The sequence below is a fragment of the Podarcis liolepis genome (genome assembly GCF_965112155.1).
Source record: "Podarcis liolepis genome assembly, chromosome: 1".
In the NCBI taxonomy this organism is placed as follows: domain Eukaryota; kingdom Metazoa; phylum Chordata; class Lepidosauria; order Squamata; family Lacertidae; genus Podarcis; species Podarcis liolepis.
Window position 1 is genome coordinate 108,759,673 of NC_139554.1, and position 16,960 is coordinate 108,776,632.

The 16,960-nt window shown below is 41.8% G+C and overlaps 1 protein-coding gene across 1 annotated transcript in view; it reads right to left on the bottom strand.

The window, feature by feature from the left end:
- LOC310703421 (sodium channel protein type 2 subunit alpha-like) overlaps window positions 1-16,960 on the bottom strand; it is a 71,004-nt gene that overhangs the window by 22,219 nt on the left and 31,825 nt on the right. Inside the window, exons 13-18 of the mRNA XM_083495796.1 lie at window positions 15,698-16,048; window positions 15,010-15,142; window positions 13,951-14,189; window positions 8,863-9,036; window positions 6,842-7,198; window positions 5,898-6,383 (exon numbers count right to left, since the gene is read on the bottom strand). Coding sequence (XP_083351922.1) covers window positions 5,898-6,383; window positions 6,842-7,198; window positions 8,863-9,036; window positions 13,951-14,189; window positions 15,010-15,142; window positions 15,698-16,048 — 1,740 coding nt within the window. The remainder of the gene's footprint in view (window positions 1-5,897; window positions 6,384-6,841; window positions 7,199-8,862; window positions 9,037-13,950; window positions 14,190-15,009; window positions 15,143-15,697; window positions 16,049-16,960) is intronic.

The window sequence follows — 16,960 nt, forward strand, 5'->3', positions numbered from 1 at the left end:
CAGATCCCTGTAGCAGATGTAGTCTGTTTTGGACAGCAAACCACACAGAAAGGCATTCTGTGTGGTACTGCCGCCTAGCCCAGGAGTCTCATCAAATACTTTTTTTGCTTTTATTTGACCTGTCTGTTAGTGAACAGCAATATGTCAATAGTAGAATTAGTCACTTTATTTTGACTTTCTATATTTTTTAAATTGGCTATTACCTACTTTTGAGGATCAGAGAAGATTAAAACCTGAACAAACCAAGTTGTTTTTAGAGTTCTAACTCATTTGTGAATAAGTGTGAAAGCTCAGTGGCTAGTACAAACTCCGCAATATTATAACATCTTGTGATTTCATTATTACCACAGCTTTCAGCAACTTATTGTTAAAGGCAAGGATGCATCTAACCATCTCTTCACTTGCTGCTTGCCTGGCAGCTGCCACTGAAACCTTCTGAATTGGAGCAGCAAGCATCACTCAGACTGCAGAAGTATCACTTTTTTTGGCTAAAACATCAACAAATGTTTGCTTTAAAAAAATTAAAGCAAATGTTCTGGGAATTTTAAAAGCATAACATTGACTATAGAGCATTTTCTGAAGAATGAATATGAATTATTAGTTTGAATTTGGCATTTATTCTGTTTTATCAAATAATTGATCAGAAAACATGTACCCCTTTTGGTTTGTTTCTTTGTTTTAAGTGCATTGTTTGATAAAGATATTTTTAATATATTTTTTAAAAAAGAAACAACAATGAGGGTACAATCCAGTAATCCCCAGGAGGTATCCCAGCAACCATAGGATACAGAAGATGTCCCTCTTCAATGGCGGAGAGGAAGCAGGTTTGCCCTGGAACCTTCCTTGTGGTGTCCATGGAAACCTCCACAACCATCCCCCTTCTGCTATTAATACTCCAGCACAAATCGGGAGAGAAAATTGGTGGATCAGGGCAGATCCCAATCCCACCTCTGACATGGAAGGGAAATATGTCAGCCTGGGAGCTGGCATATTTATTTCCTCTCCAACCTCTCCACCTACTGCCTTGCTTGGTGCTAGATTGAGAGTGCTTTGGCTGTTCTTCCAACCATAGATTCTCTCTCCCTCATACAATTGCTCTGCCCATGACTACTTTTTTGCCTATAGTCTGTACCGAATCATAATATATATATGAAAATCCTCAAACAAATTCTAGAGGAATTGTATTAGGATTAGAGAACCGTGTATGACAACACCTTGAAAGAACAGTTCAAGAAAGATGTGTATGTATATATATAGACAGATAGAAAAGAGAAACCCAAGAAGCAATTAAAATCGGGAATTATATTCATTTAACGCGTTGCCGTCCCCTTCGGAAGAAGACAATTAAATATGTGCCACATTTATAAGGGCTGAATCAAAAAGGGTTGTTTTTATTGTTTTTAAAAACTATGCATGCTCCCTTTTTCCCCCTTGGCCTTTGGAGAGTTCAACATTCTTGTCAGTTCATGATCCATCTTACAAAACCTATAGGTCATGCAGTAGCTATTGAAAGGACTTGATAATCAAATACATCTAGAAAAGTCATTAGCAGAATCAAAATGTATGTTGGGGTTGCCAATCTTGCCTGACCATGCTGTGATGTGTGAGTCACAGGACTCAGCAGAGAGCAGCTGTGCATGTCTAGACCGTCTTGCAATGGGCAGGGAAGGAAACATAGCTCGGTAGCATGCAGGCCAGTCAATATTCACCAGAAAAGTGTGATTATGTATGTATAACTTGCTTAGGTAACCTGTGCAAGAGTGGCGGTACGTTGAATCTACCTGGTTAAAAAGGACCAGAGCTGCCTTCTTGATTGCTCCTGCTTGGTTTTACCCCTGTGAGAAGTAAGAATGGCAGGCAATGAAGTTCATGACATAGTACCTCCAGTCTTTTGCTCTTTGGAGGCTAGCATTCAGACATGGCTTTAGTACATTTTCAGGAAGGGGATAAAGAGAGAAAGAGAGCTAAAGATATCATTATCAAACTTGCAAGAAAAGGTATATACAGATAACTGGCTGGTTGCAGAATTCAGTTTACATCCTTAAGAATCTTCTACATCAGGGCCAGTGAATCTGCAGCCTTCTAGATATTGTCATGATCTAACTCCCATCATCACCACCCAGCATGGCCAATGGTCAAGAATGGTGGGAGTTGTAGTCTAACAACAAGTGGATGGCCACAGATTCCCCACATGGTCTATGTGTGCATAATCAGAGTAACAGGGATCACTATGAAGAAGGATTAGCAGTCCCAGCTACTTTGTTTTGTTTCATGTGCTGGTGATGTATCGCCTACAGCAGTTAAACTATGGTTAAGAGATCAGGAGAGGATCCTGGGATTATGTACCCCTCCCTCCTTCCTTCTGAAGCATGCGTCTGGATCCACAATCAGCAGCTGGCATTGTAGGGATCAGCCAGGAGAACAGGACCACTGAGCCAACTGTGGACAGTGGGCCTTCTTTCCCCCCACTTAAATTCACTCTTACTCCCCAGGCGAGCCAGCTATGGCAAGGAAAAGTGCTGGTGTTAGGAGACTGAGTTGGACAGCTCCTCCCCAAACTTGACTGGAGCCAGCCCTTTGTGAACTTAAAGCTCAATATACACATGAGCATTCAGAAGCAAGTCTCTCTGAGTTAAATTGGAATTTACTGCAAATAAGCACGCACAGGAACACAACTATTTAAGTGAAGTTCTTCATTCTAATGTGACAGGCAACTTGTTTTTTGGGGGGAAGTGGGAGACACCCTAGATTTCTATTACTTTGTTAAAACAAGAACCACGATGCCCCTGTTCTGGAACGTTTTGATCTGGCAAAACTCCTTCTTCTGCAATGTGATCTCACCTTTGTTAGGATTCCTATTTTAATCCAGAAATATATTAAGTGTCACTTGTTAAAAAATGCTCTGTCCATCATCAGTGGTCTCTTGGACTACAGCCTAAATTAATGTATTATTTAGCATAAAGAGAAAAGGCTTATTCTCTTCCCCTTTCTAATTTCTTAACCATTCTGCATTTTACACTGTAATCAATAGCTTGCAGAAGGATCTGATGAACCAAAGACAGAAAAAGGATAGAAATGGCAAGAAGTTTGTTTTCCTCAGTAACTGAGACCTCTACTGTTCCTTTTTTTGAGGGAAGGGCTGTTGTTTCATATCTTTTCTGCAAAGATGTCCTGGAGCTTCTCAATTCGACAGGCTTCCCCTTGATCTTAATTATGAAAATTCCAGGGGAGGGGCCTGAGGACTGAATGTGTGAAACTAAATGTGTCTCTTTCTATTGTGTGAATCTTGCAAGTTATGCTCCTGCAAAACCCTCAAAGTTTTGAGCCACACAACTGAAAAGAAGAAAGCAACAGTTGCTTCTATTGAGGAGAAACACTTCCATTAGTTTCGGACACAGTTACGCTCCAATTTAAGATAAATAAAATTGCAAATTAAACATCAGTTTGAAAATAAATAAAACAACCTGCACAGAATATATTCTCAGCCAGGTATTAGGAAACAAATATCCTTTAAAAAAAATCAAAATCAAAACTACTAATAACAGGTGAAGTGTCACTGGGTAAGAAAATGAACCCAGCTCTCAACCAATCAGTGAATTCATTTAGCTATGGTACTTCAAGACCAGAACAGCAAAGACCTAATGACAAGAAAAGGAATGATGGAGAGAATAGTCTAGAGGAAGGAATTGGTGGTGCACTTCTTATAAATGTTACATAACTGGTTAAGAAACCACTACAAGAAATTATTGAGAACAGGAAAAAGAGAGAGCGAGAGAGCTGTAAGAGTAAATTATACAGCATACAAATGCACAAAAAGCATTTTGGCTTTGAAACTTTAAAAGATAATCTTATTTTTAAAAAAATGTCCAGTGCTTCCAGAACACACCATATAGAATTGCTGGTGAAAGGTTTAGCAACATTTAATAGCTATTTGCACAACTGGTCATAGGAATTCCCCATTTTGGTGAGATTTTGTTTATTTTTTATTTATGTTATTTGCAAATTTGATGCAAACCAATGCCTTAATATTTTAAAAGGAGACTTGGCCCAGACAGGCATTTGAACAGAGGTTGCCTTGAAACAGAGGAGTGTCCTCTGACAGCATTTCAAATAGAGGGCTGCCCTCTATAAAGTAGAATGTAGGCTTCATTTGGCTAGGCTTCATTTATGTTTTCTATTCATCAATGCCACTCACTGAGATTATTGTCACATTAGATAGCAGTTTATAATAATGTTAGCAGATCATTTCTTTGGCCATTCTGACTCATGCTGGAATCAAATAAAATTTTTGATGTCAAGATGACCCACTGAATACAGCCAGCTCTAATAAATACCTGTCAATAATTATGCACATCGCCAAACCACCAAGTATTTAATCAGTCAGTAGTAAAAACTACAAATCCTGCATATAATGGAAGCAAGAGATTGGGATGAAAAGAGATACTTCTGCCTGAAATAGGAAATGCCATACTTTAAAGCTTTTCCCAATGAAAACCATACATTTCCAAGGCAAGATCACCTCAGAACCTAAATAGATATCCAGACTTCGTTTTTCCTGAATTTATGTCATTTTATTCCCTTCCATAAAATGTTTTGTTTGATTATATATCTTTTCTGGAGTACTCATATAGGTGACTAAATAATACTCAAGAACTTGAATACTTGATGTTTCGGTAGCAATCTATCAAGTAAAATGCTTCAAGGATTATTCAGCACAGCTGCAATCCCAAGTACTTAGATGTAGTTCTCTGTTCCTTCATGGGAAGTACCTTGAAACGCCTCTCTCTCTCTCTCTCTCTCTCTCACACACACACACACGTATTCCTATTTCACACTTTCTATTTGCACATGAAGGGTTTGGATCCTGGCCAGCCCATTCCCGTAGGCCTCTGCCTAGTGCGGTTTTCCTCAAAACCACTTTACATTTTCATTTAGGCTTCAGTGATAGTCTGAACAGTCGTTTCCCATTAGCACGGATGTGAGGAAAGCAGGGCAGAGCTGTTTTTTTACATCTAAGTTAACAGTCTCTCTCTCCCCCCCACCCCACTTTTGTTCAGCTTTTTAAATACTAACTTCCAAGGGGAATGCTCTAAGGAACTCGAGGTGTGTGGCAAGGGGGCATCATTGACTCCAACCCCTCTACACCCTTACAGACATCTTCCCTGAGCTTTTCCATTGGGTGCTGCTTAGTAAAAGTTAGGGAGCACTCTACTCTTCACGCTAAAGCATGGAGATGAGGCGAGCACTTCTACCATTCACCCTGATGTTATGTTGCTACTGCATAGTAGAGTATGAAAGGTGAGTTGCAATACTCTCATGTGCAAGAGAACATGGGAACATAGGAAGTTGCCTTATACTGGCCACAGGTCCATCTAGCTCAGCACTGTTGACACCAGGAGTGAGCCCATCAGGAGTAAGTCAGCCCATAGGTCTGATTCAACCTGTAGGGTCTCCCCCTTCAGCCCCCATCCCCCTCTCCTTGCCCTTTCCCCCATAAGGCTTGGGGGGAATCACCTCCTACTGGCCCTAGCAGGAGTCTATTTTTCCCAAATTTTAAAATGATATGTGAGGGAATTTTCAGGGTGGGCTCATAGGTGAAGGGAAATTAACAGTCCCCTCCTCGTGCACCATGACCCCCACACATTCAAAGTTTCACACCATGGGAGAAATGTCACCATTATAAACCAAACACACGCTTACAATAAGAAAGGAACTAATAAGTAGTAAGAAGGTTGCTATGAAGTAAAAACTGCCTAATCCTGCAGCACTGCTACATGTGCAGAGACATAAATACGACAATGTCAATAAAATACATTCAAAATTGTATTTTTCATTAGTCTTCAGCTTCATTTCACATGGGCTTGTGTATCTGTGTGTATGTGTGTATAAAATCCTACCTCTTTGCCTTCTTCAATTTCAGATTCGCTGCTAAATTCCTCTGTATTTAGATTTTCAAAATCCGACTCTCCAACTGCCATTGGTACAGTCACAGTAAGGCCTGGATTATTTATGAATGACATATAATCATTTTCATCAATAATGTATTTTTCCACACTGCTGCCTGTGCCCACACCACTTGTGGTTCCATTCCCATCTCTCAGGTAATTAACGTCTCTAGTTATTTCAACCATCATATAGTTGGAAATGTAGTTGTCTTTCTTGTTGCTTAGTTCTTCGAGAGCTTTGATATCCTCCACCGCTTTCTGCCTCCTGACAACGCCTTTTTCGACAACCTCTCGCAATTTTTTCTTTACATAATCTACTCCCTTCTGAATTCTTGCCACGGCAATCTGAAGATTGTTTATTTCATTATCGTCATCAGTAGCAGCGAGGTTATCTGAACTAAAGGAGCTCAGAAGCAAGGCCAGAAAGAGGTTCAGTACCTAAAAGGTAGGGGAAAGAAGAAAACCAATACTGGTTTCTATTGTACAGAAAAAGAAGATCAACAAAGGAAGAGGAGGAGGAAGAGGAGGAGGAAGGAGACACACACAGTGGGCCAATCAATAGACCGCTTTGTTTTATAACACAAGTTTCTCAGCCTATATCGGGAAGATCCTATGTACAGCTGCATTTTTTCTAAAACATAATGTGCATAGATAGAGAAGCACTTCTGTTCCGACACATAGTTTCTCCTCTGTTTTTCTCATGGCAAACTAGAATAACATATTTTTCTTCTGTGGCCAACTTGTTCTTCTAAGAAAACTAGCCTTGTAAAACCATTCACATTAATACTATGCAAAGCTTAATAAGGACCCAGAGTCAAACTCTGGCCTAGTGATTTTTCTACAAAACAGCGTTTATTGGACATCCTAATACTTTTCAAAAAGCCTGATTTACATACCACGAGGTTTCCAATCACCATGACCAGCATGAAGACAATGAGGCACATGGTTTGACCTGCAACTTCCATACAGTCCCACATGGTTTCTATCCATTCTCCGCAAAGGACTCGGAACACGATCAAGAAAGAGTGGAAAAAGTCGTTCATGTGCCAGCGTGGAAGCTCACAGTCTTCTGCAATCTTGCACACACATTCCTTGTAGCTTTTGCCGAACAGCTGCATGCCCACTACGGCAAAAATGAAGACTATGATGGCCAACACCAAGGTCAGATTTCCCAAAGCTCCCACAGAGTTGCCGATAATTTTGATCAGCATATTTAGCGTCGGCCAGGATTTTGCCAATTTGAAAACCCGGAGCTGGAAAACAATAACAATAAGACATTATCATTACTACTCAAAATACTTCTCCATGTGTTTTGTATTTTAGCTTCATAATACATTTGGTCAAAATTTAGAGAGAGAAGGAGGAACAAACTGTTTATATACATTTAGTGGAATTTAGGAAATGAATGAGAAACAGGCCACATACGGGGGGGCCACCAGGTGGCGCATTGGAAGATGGCCGACAATAACATCTCTCCGACCCACATGATGTAATTAAGAGGCTGCTATGGGAAGTATGCAGCCTTCCCGCCCCGCCCCCCAAGGAGATGGGGGGGACTGCTTTGCCAGCGGTGTCCATAATGCACCCCCGGATTCGAAAGAAGGGGGTGCCCGGTCACTTGGCACAAGCCCTCGTTGAAGTCGGCTCTTCCTGATGCTGTCTCCAATCAGCGCCCGGGTTTGCTTTAGCTCGAAAATATAATTGGAAACATATAATTGGAAAGAAGCTAAAGCATATACATCAAGCGAAGTTCGGGAGATAAGACTGCTGATTAATGGATCTCTGTGTCCGGAGCGACGGATGGGACAAATAAATCAAGTGATGAATCACCATTAAGAGTCTGGTATGTTTGGAGTGAATCGGAAGGGGGGTGGAGGAAAAAACTTTTCTTTTCTTTGTCTTATGTGAGTATTAATAAACCTCCACCCCAGCAAGAAGATCGTTGCATTTTATTAATCACAAGCAGGAATTCAAGAACTGTGTGGAGTGAATTATTGATCAAAGAAAGGATTGGTAAACATAGGAGAACATAGGAAAGTTTTTATGACGCAGTTTTAAATAGCGTCTCGCTAAGACAGGCTTGTCTAAGAAAGACGGGGGGCGGAGGACCAGGATCATCGGAATGTGAATGATGATTGGAATGTGATCTAAACCTGGCAGAGCCCTTTGTGATATACTTGGCAAGCCTGGGAAAATTAAAGGACAGACCAAGGATAAATTCTTTACGGAAGTGTGGAATGGCATCTGTCCCTATGTGATATGATTTTTGGGAGAGTCTAAAACCCACACAGAGGATGTTTGTTTCCAACCCGCTTGTGAAGATTATCAGAGATCGCAAAGAAAGGAATATATGATAACAACAAGAAGATGAATAAAGTAATAAAGAGACTATCTGGACAGAACTGGATAAAATTGTCTAATTAAAGCAGCAATATAAGTGATGCTTGGACCCCCATTTGGAGCTTGAAGTATGGGTACCCCCAACGAAATTTAAAAATCTGGCTGTATAAGTAGGAATTAATATGATTTGGAAATAATGTGATTTGATTGGCCTGTTAATAAAAATTATTTTTTTAAAAAGAGAAACAGGCCACATACTGAGCATTTATAACTGCATTCACATATTTTTTCCCATTGCAATTAGCATTTCTACAGTAGCCATCAGTTCACATTTGGTATACGTGTCAAATCCTTTTGGAATGACATTTGTTTTATAGACTAGAATAAAGCATGAATTCAAGGAACATGGTGGTGTTACTAATCAGTTAACAAATTTCACAAGCAATACTTATTAAATTCAAAGCAGTAAAAAAGTTTGATCTCAGTTTCTTTCAAATACACCGAAGCCAATATTGCATCCTGCCTATAAACACTGGAAATTATGTGAAAACTTGTGCTGTACTGTTTGCACATTTACCAGTCTGAAGGATCTTAGGACTGACAACCCTTCCACATTTGCAAGACCCAGCTCCATCAAACTCAAGCTGACAATGATGCCATCAAAAATATTCCAGCCTTCTTGGAAATAGTAATAAGGATCCATGGCTATTATCTTGAGGACCATTTCTGCAGTGAAGATCCCAGTGAAGACCTAAGTGCAAGTATAATGAATTAGTTTACACTTCATTTGAGTTCTTTTAAATTAAACTAGCCCAATTGCATACTAAGTTTACAAACTAATTTTTTTTTTTGAAACTAAGTATACCGTAATTGATTCCTAAAGGGCTCACCACTTTAAAATGGTGAGTTTAGGGTGGTCTTTCATTGTGTAATCCCGTGGAATGAATGCTAGAACAGCATTAGGATAGCAATCTCTCTCTATATATTATTCACATCCTACTGCATTTCATATTCTGGAATGCTGTCATAGTAAAAAATAGGGTGGCAGATATTTTCAGGTAACATAGCAGAAAAATGCTCTTATCTTCAATATCCCTAACATTTGGGTCATTTTTTAAAATACTTTTGCTTGAACTTTTCATTTCTGCGGAGACATTCTCCTGTCACTTTTGAAGCCCCTTCAATTTTCTGTTAAAAACAAAACACTTAATTTTAATACGATTAATTTTTTAATTATGTAGAAGTAATCAAAGACTTTCATCTTAATTTCCTTTGGCTGAAAAGGAGAAGAAAAAAAAGGCTCATAATCAATTGCCAAGCTACAAAGCAGGCCACCAAATAATAGTAAATTAACTTCCTTTGGATGGAAACCAACAAAATGAGGTTAAGAGATTAAGAGAGTAAAAGACTTGAGGTTTTTTTAATGAGTACCAGCAGGGAGGACATTGTGAACCAGCACTCGTCCCTAATTAAAGTTAATACAGTATGAAGACTGCTTCAGATGGGAGTACCCTACAGTGTGTACCTGTTTCCCACATATGTTTTAAAACAAGTGATCGGGAACACAAATATTTTATTGTTACCACAAACTCCAGCTTGCTAAGGGTGCTAAGAATGCAGATATGTGAAAATTCCCAGGGTTATTGAAGGAAGCCATGTGTGGATGTGATCAGTGTTTCTGTGCAAGTGCCTCTGGAATATGAACCTAGCAATCCTTAGAACAAAGGAAGGAAGTCAATACGTGTTCATGTACGTAATGATACGTTTTTTTTCTGTAGATGTGTGCTTTTTCGTTTATGTTTAGTTTAGTTTTGTTTCCTTTGTTTTTTTTCTTTTTCTTTTCTGTTTTTTTTTGTATGTTCCTTTTTTTCCCTTTGTATAGTGTTATTTTGGATTCAATGTTTGTAATTTTTGTTATGATTCTGCATTGAAAAACAAAAATAAAAAAGAACCTAGCAATCCTGCACACTCCTGATACACTCATAGGAGGCCCACTGGCCCTTGGGAACCAGCCCTAAATTACCCAGAAAATAGGTGGATTGCAAGGTTAAAGTCACATTTCACATGCAGTAAATGGTCTGAGTACTGTAGTCTGTTTTGATTTTCTGCACTGCTCACTTGCACCTGCACCCTAAGATACCCACAATGGGGATTTAAGAATACTTTTGATGGCCCCTTGAACACTTCATGTGTAAACCACCTTGAGACAATGGTGCAGCTGATAAATCAATTGTAATAATGATAATATATTGATATTATCATATCAATATAATATCAATATAATATTATTATACTGTATTGTTTAATTAGTGTTTTTATGGAGCAGTCAAGTAATTTCGTTGTCCCCAAAGGGGGCAATGACAATAAAGCTATTATTATTATTATTATTATTATTATTATTATTATTATTAACAGAAAAGGGTGGAACATAATACAGTGTGCATAGATGGCACGATCTAATTATATCTGGCACTAAGGGCACCAGCCAAATGTGCTGTCCTTATGCATTCTGAATCAGCACCTCTAAATCAGTAGGTCATTCGCTGGAACTTGAACAAGTGTTAAATTACACAGGTACGAATATTTCTTCTATTTGTGTTCATATTTCACATTAAAAGCTGATAAAGTTTCGTGTTCTAGGAAAATGAAAGGTCCATAAAGGTATAATTTCTGTCTGGGGACGTGAGGACATAAATGGGGACTTTTAGGTCAGGCACTGATATATTAGAATTAATTTGGATTATTAGAATGGTACTGTTAAATATTCCACCACCACACTACTAAAGTGGCAACATTATTATGATGGTCTTTTTTCTTTTTTTAAAGCACTCTTTGAAATATTAGGTTCCTGAGTAATTTGTTTTACTGAACAAAGGTAACGAGATGGCAATGTGATCTACAAACTTTCCAGCGTCGCAGACAATTCTGCGCTGGAACAATGGCGGCACGACTAAATCAGCTTGTGAAAAAATTATATAGGCTAAGCCTAAGTGTTGCTCCACAAATGATCTCTGCAAAGCAGCTTACATTGCATGGGCTAAGATTCTCTAATATTGTCAAATAACATCCGTAATCGCATTTTCATTAATGAGAGCCTAAAGAAGCGAAGGTAATAGGGGCAGGATGCATCTGTTTAAGAGCTTTGCATAGTCATTTCCCGCTAGTCTTCCCAATGGCTTTGCTAAGGAGACCCTCACCTGTGGAATCAGGACGGTGATTATTCTTTTCAACAAACACAGTGCAATCAAACTTTAAAAAGCACACAAAATACACCTGTTTGGTTAACCACAGTGATTTTTAGGGCATTAGCAACTAGTTTCCTTTATTGTGCATAGCTGTATTTTCAAGCGAAAGACGGTGACAAGTTTGAAGTACAGTGGTACCTCGGGTTAAGTACTTAATTCGTTCCAGAGGTCCGTTCTTAACCTGAAACTGTTCTTAACCTGAAGCACCACTTTAGCTAATGGGGCCTCCTGCTGCCGCTGCGCCGCCAGAGCACGATTTCTGTTCTCATCCTGAAGCAAAGTTCTTAACCTGAAGCACTATTTCTGGGTTAGCGGAGTCTGTAACCTGAAGCGTATGTAACCCGAGGTACCACTGTAGATATTTCTAGTTACCCACAAGCAGGCCTTTTTTCTTGCAGCCAGAACTCACCAGAACTCAGTTCTGGCGCCTCTCAGGTGGGCACCACTATAGGAGAACAAGGGAGCTGTTCGTGGTGAGTTCTGGCACAGATTTTTTCAGAAAAATAGCACTGCCCACAAGCATTTCCTTTATCCGGTGGGGCAGGAGTGGTGTGTCTAGTGGGGCAAAACCATGGCAATAGTGCCCCCCGTGCTTTTTTTCTAGGGAAAAAGGTGCCAGAACACACCTCCCTCAGAAGACCCAGCTTAAAGGCGATCTTTTTGAACTGGGGGGTGCATCCCCTTGGCAGCCAGCAGCTTGTTGAGGCTGCTCAGCTGAGGCAAGGGGGAGCTCCTCCCTCAGCAGGACGGGGCCTTGCTCAGCTGAGGCAGGGAGGGGCTTCCGCGCTTCAGTTGAGCTGCTTAACGAGCTCCTCCCTCAGGAACATGGGGCCTTGCTCAGCTGAGGCAGGGAGGGGCTTCCACGCTTCAGTTGAGCTGCTTAACGAGCTCCTCCCTCAGGAACATGGGGCCTTGCTCAGCTGAGGCAGGGAGGGGCTTCCGCGCTTCAGTTGAGCTGCTTAACGAGCTCCTCCCTCAGGAACATGGGGCCTTGCTCAGCTGAGGCAGGGAGGGGCTTCCGCGCTTCAGTTGAGCCGCTTAACGAGCTCCTCCCTCAGCGGGGGGGGGGGGGGGCCTTGCTCAGCTGAGGCAGGGAGGGGCTTCCACGCTTCAGTTGAGCTGCTTAACGAGCTCCTCTCTCAGGAACATGGGGCCTTGCTCAGCTGAGGCAGGGAGGGGCTTCCACGCTTCAGTTGAGCTGCTTAACGAGGTCCTCCCAGAGCAGGGGGGGGCTTGCTCAGCTGAGGCAGGGAGGGGCTTCCACGCTTCTGTTGAGCTGCTTAACGAGCTCCTCCCTCAGGAACATGGGGCCTTGCTCAGCTGAGGCAGGGAGGGGCTTCCGCGCTTCAGTTGAGCTGCTTAACGAGCTCCTCCCTCAGGAACATGGGGCCTTGCTCAGCTGAGGCAGGGAGGGGCTTCCGCGCTTCAGTTGAGCTGCTTAACGAGCTCCTCCCTCAGCAGGGGGGGGCCTTGCTCAGCTGAGGCAGGGAGGGGCTTCCGCGCTTCAGTTGAGCTGCTTAACGAGCTCCTCCCTCAGCAGGGGGGGGCCTTGCTCAGCTGAGGCAGGGAGGGGCTTCTGTGCTTCAGTTGAGCTGCTTAACGAGCTCCTCCCTCAGGAACATGGGGCCTTGCTCAGCTGAGGCAGGGAGGGGCTTCCGCGCTTCAGTTGAGCTGCTTAACGAGCTCCTCCCTCAGCAACGAGCCGGAAGAGCATGAGGGCTTGCTCAGTTGAGGCATGGTTTTCCCACATGCCAGCTGTTATCTAGGAGGCTAAAGGACCTCAGCAAAGCCCCGCTGCACCTCTGGCTCATGAGGAGACCCTCTTTGGAGTCCATAGAGGATGTCCTATTCGGGCTCTGGGGTGGGTCTCCTCATGAGCCGGAGGTGCAGTGGGAATTTGTTGAGGGGGGCTCTCCCACTCACTTTCAGGGCCACCTGAGGGGTTCATCATGAGAGCCTGAAAATCCAGCCCTTTCCTCCAGGGGATTAAAGCTGGTAGTCTTGGAGCAGGACTTTTTCAGCAGGTTTACTAAATAACTTTCATCAGGGAAACCCAGTGATCCTCATCATTGATTTAATTTTAGATAAAACAAAATTTAAAAAATCCCTTCCAGTAGCACCTTAGAGACCAACTAAGCTTGTTATTGGTATGAGCTTTCGTGTGCATGCACACTTCCTTCAGATACTTCTTCAGATAATTTTAGATGCCACTGAAAATCTCCCCTCTTACTCAGGGAATTTTTTTCAAGATGGTGCTACATATCTGGATTCTGTGCATCTCGATTCTGGTACATTCCACTGCTTTTTACTCAGCTTCTCTTTTTAATTGAGTTACATTTCAAAAGTCTTGTATACCACATTGTACATTGCTTTAAGGATTCCTATTATAAGATCACGTGAATAAATAATTGTTCACATACCAGGTTTCCAACATAAAGGACATGATTGAAATAGGGAGTCATCGGATAATGCTCCATAGCCATAAACAGCGTATTCAAAACAATGCAGATGGTGATAGCAAGATCAACAAATGGATCCATCACTATCAAATTCATGATGTGCTTCACTTTTAGCCAAGGAGGCCAGCAATCCCAGATCAAGAAGGTGTTTGCAAATCTATACCAGCATGGCGGACACTTCTGTCTGGATTCTTCAAGTTCTGGAAAAAGATTTTATAGGCAAGATATTGGTTAAAAAAATAAAAAATAAATCAGCTTTCTGCAACGAACAGCCAGAACTATACACTACATAGGATTATCCGATTATTACAAGATTAGATGGTTGCTGGCTGATGTTAGCAAGTTTGTTAGCTGAAAATGAGTCTGTTACAGGATACTTAAAAAACAACAACTGCCAAGGGAATTTTTAAAACAACTATAAATCATTTATCGTTTTAAGTTTCAATTACGTGTAATTCCAAAACTTGATGCTTTTACTTACCCTTGTATTGGATTGCCCATTGTGGTTGTTTTGTGATTTATATTGTAATGGGTGTTGCCCACAAACCATAAAAATCTGACTGGGGTGTAAACAAGGCTACAATTGTCTTCCCTTGGTTTGCCAACCACTGCCATTTTGAAGCGTTAGCAGTTAGATGAGGTAGATGAGGCACAAGTTTTGGTACAAACTAATTGCTTCTCATGCCACTAAGAACAGGATGATTCCTTTCTTCTTTGTTGCATCAGAAATACCTGTTACCCAGGAAGGCCAGGCATGCCATCATTAGAGACGATGCAAAAATCACCTGAAAAACCATTTTAACAGCTGCCTGACAGGGAGGTGGAAACAAAATTAGGGAATTTTACAAGGGTTGAACCAACTTGAATCACTCTAAATAATGGAAATGCTCAATGAATGCCCAAGGGTTCAGCACTTAACAATGCTTACTTTCCACTGAAACAGAAGTGGCCCTCTTTTAAGAGTATGATATCAGTACAATACATGGCCAAACATATTCCTAACACCCCCCAACCCAGTACCTTCCATGGTGTTTGTGAGTATACTGGCTATACTCATGGCTCTTTGTCTTGCTGCAGATTCTTCCATCAACTCCATCGAAATCTGGTAAGAGCTCAATCTTCTTTTTCTTATTTCTGTTTCGGTGGTGGTACCCTGAAAATACAATTGTGGTCAATATAATTCCAGGAACTCAAGCCATAAGCTATATAAATGTCACCCCCAACATATACAATGATCACACCAAGATCTGAGGTTTTTTGGTGGTGTTTGATCAATACGCACAACTTCGCATGTGCTTTAGTGGTGGTGGTAGCCATCTGGGAAAATCAGAGGCAGTGTACACAAACAGAGGGATCATAGTGTAAGGCAGGGATGGGGAAACCTGGTTCACATTCCATTCTGGGCTACCACCTGATGGCACATGCGCTGAATGTAATTTTTGCCTTTGCCCCAGTAGGCTACTTTCTAAATACACCCTTCTATCTCCATCCAGACAAACAACAAGCATGATTAAGAGTTCATGCGCACATTCAAGCCAGGAAAGAAACTCAGGGGGAAAAGATGAATCAGTGGTGGGTGTGGCCTGGAGAGAGTTCTGAGGGCCAGACAGAGTTGTTCATTCGGCCTCTGAGCTTGAGATCTCCCACTAGGGGTCTAAGATGTAAGAAACATGCCAGATGCGACAGAGTGGAATAGGAAGCTTCTCACCTCTAGCAGAAGCTGCCCAGGAGGTGATATGAGCCCAGGAGGTCCTCCCGCCAAGGAAACGACGCCATTGCAATCCACGGTGCTGTGCATCTTCCCGTTCGCCGGAATCGCCGGCACCATCCTTGACGACAGGCTCACCTGGCTGGTGTTGCTGTTGCGGCGTTCGCTGTTGTGTCTGTTTGGGACAAAGAGAGAGTCCCTTCTGCTCTCGTTGTCCTCGAGGGTGCTGTGTTCATCGTCGGCGAAGTCGTTTTCCGATCCTATGTCCTTTGCTCGGCCTCTGAAGCTGAAAATGCTGGTTCTGCTGTGGCGCCTCGGGGAAAACAAGGAGCCGCGAAGGCTCAACAAAGACTGTGACAGGGAGTTGGGGGAGGGGAAGAGGGGAAACAAGAACACACTTAGTATTTGGAACCACTCGTGGGTTGTTGTTGTTTTAATTGCTATTGACTTATCACCTTATTTACTCAAGTAAATGGTGCTTCGGTCCAACCATGCTAGTTTAATCAATTAAAACTGTGAGATGTGATACCAGGATTGTGGTCACAAGTTTCAGGATATTCAACTTGGCCTATTCTTCCATAGACCCAGATGTCCCTGGTCTTGGGAAGGATGCTAGCTCAGGTACGAGTGCTTTGCCTGCAGAAGTTTCAATCCCTGGAACCTTAATAGTGGGGTAGGAGAGCTGGGGGGGGGGAAATCACACCTGGTAACCAATGTACCCCCTTTGGTTTCAGAAATTTCATGGGTAGACGAGTCCAAAAAGCCTGGCACACAAATTTTCACAGCCCTCTGACAGCTATGACGAGGCTTGGTTTGTTCAGAATTGAGTACATACTTTCAGAGTTAACACTAAATATATTAGTGTTCGTAGATGGACCATAGATGGACCAATGACTCAGTATAAGGGGACTTCTAGGTTCCTATGTTAAGTTTTGACACCCATTTACACAGCCCAGGCTTACTTGTTCTTCTCTAACCCATTATGCAAGGCAACATTGTTAGACAAAATCCCCTCAACCATTTAATTATACATAGCCATGACCCACCCTACATTATCCTCAAGGGGGATCTTTCAAACATCAGTAGATGCTACCGAAGGCAAAAGAAAGCATATTAAGTAGGCGGCTGTTGCTTACTGCTTTGGGGGAAGCCCAATGGCTAAATCCATTTAACTTGAGATCTATTAATCCACCATTTATTAATCATACTGTCTCATCAATTAATGCTTTCAAGCAACATCCAGCAGCCACAAGAGACCTGAAG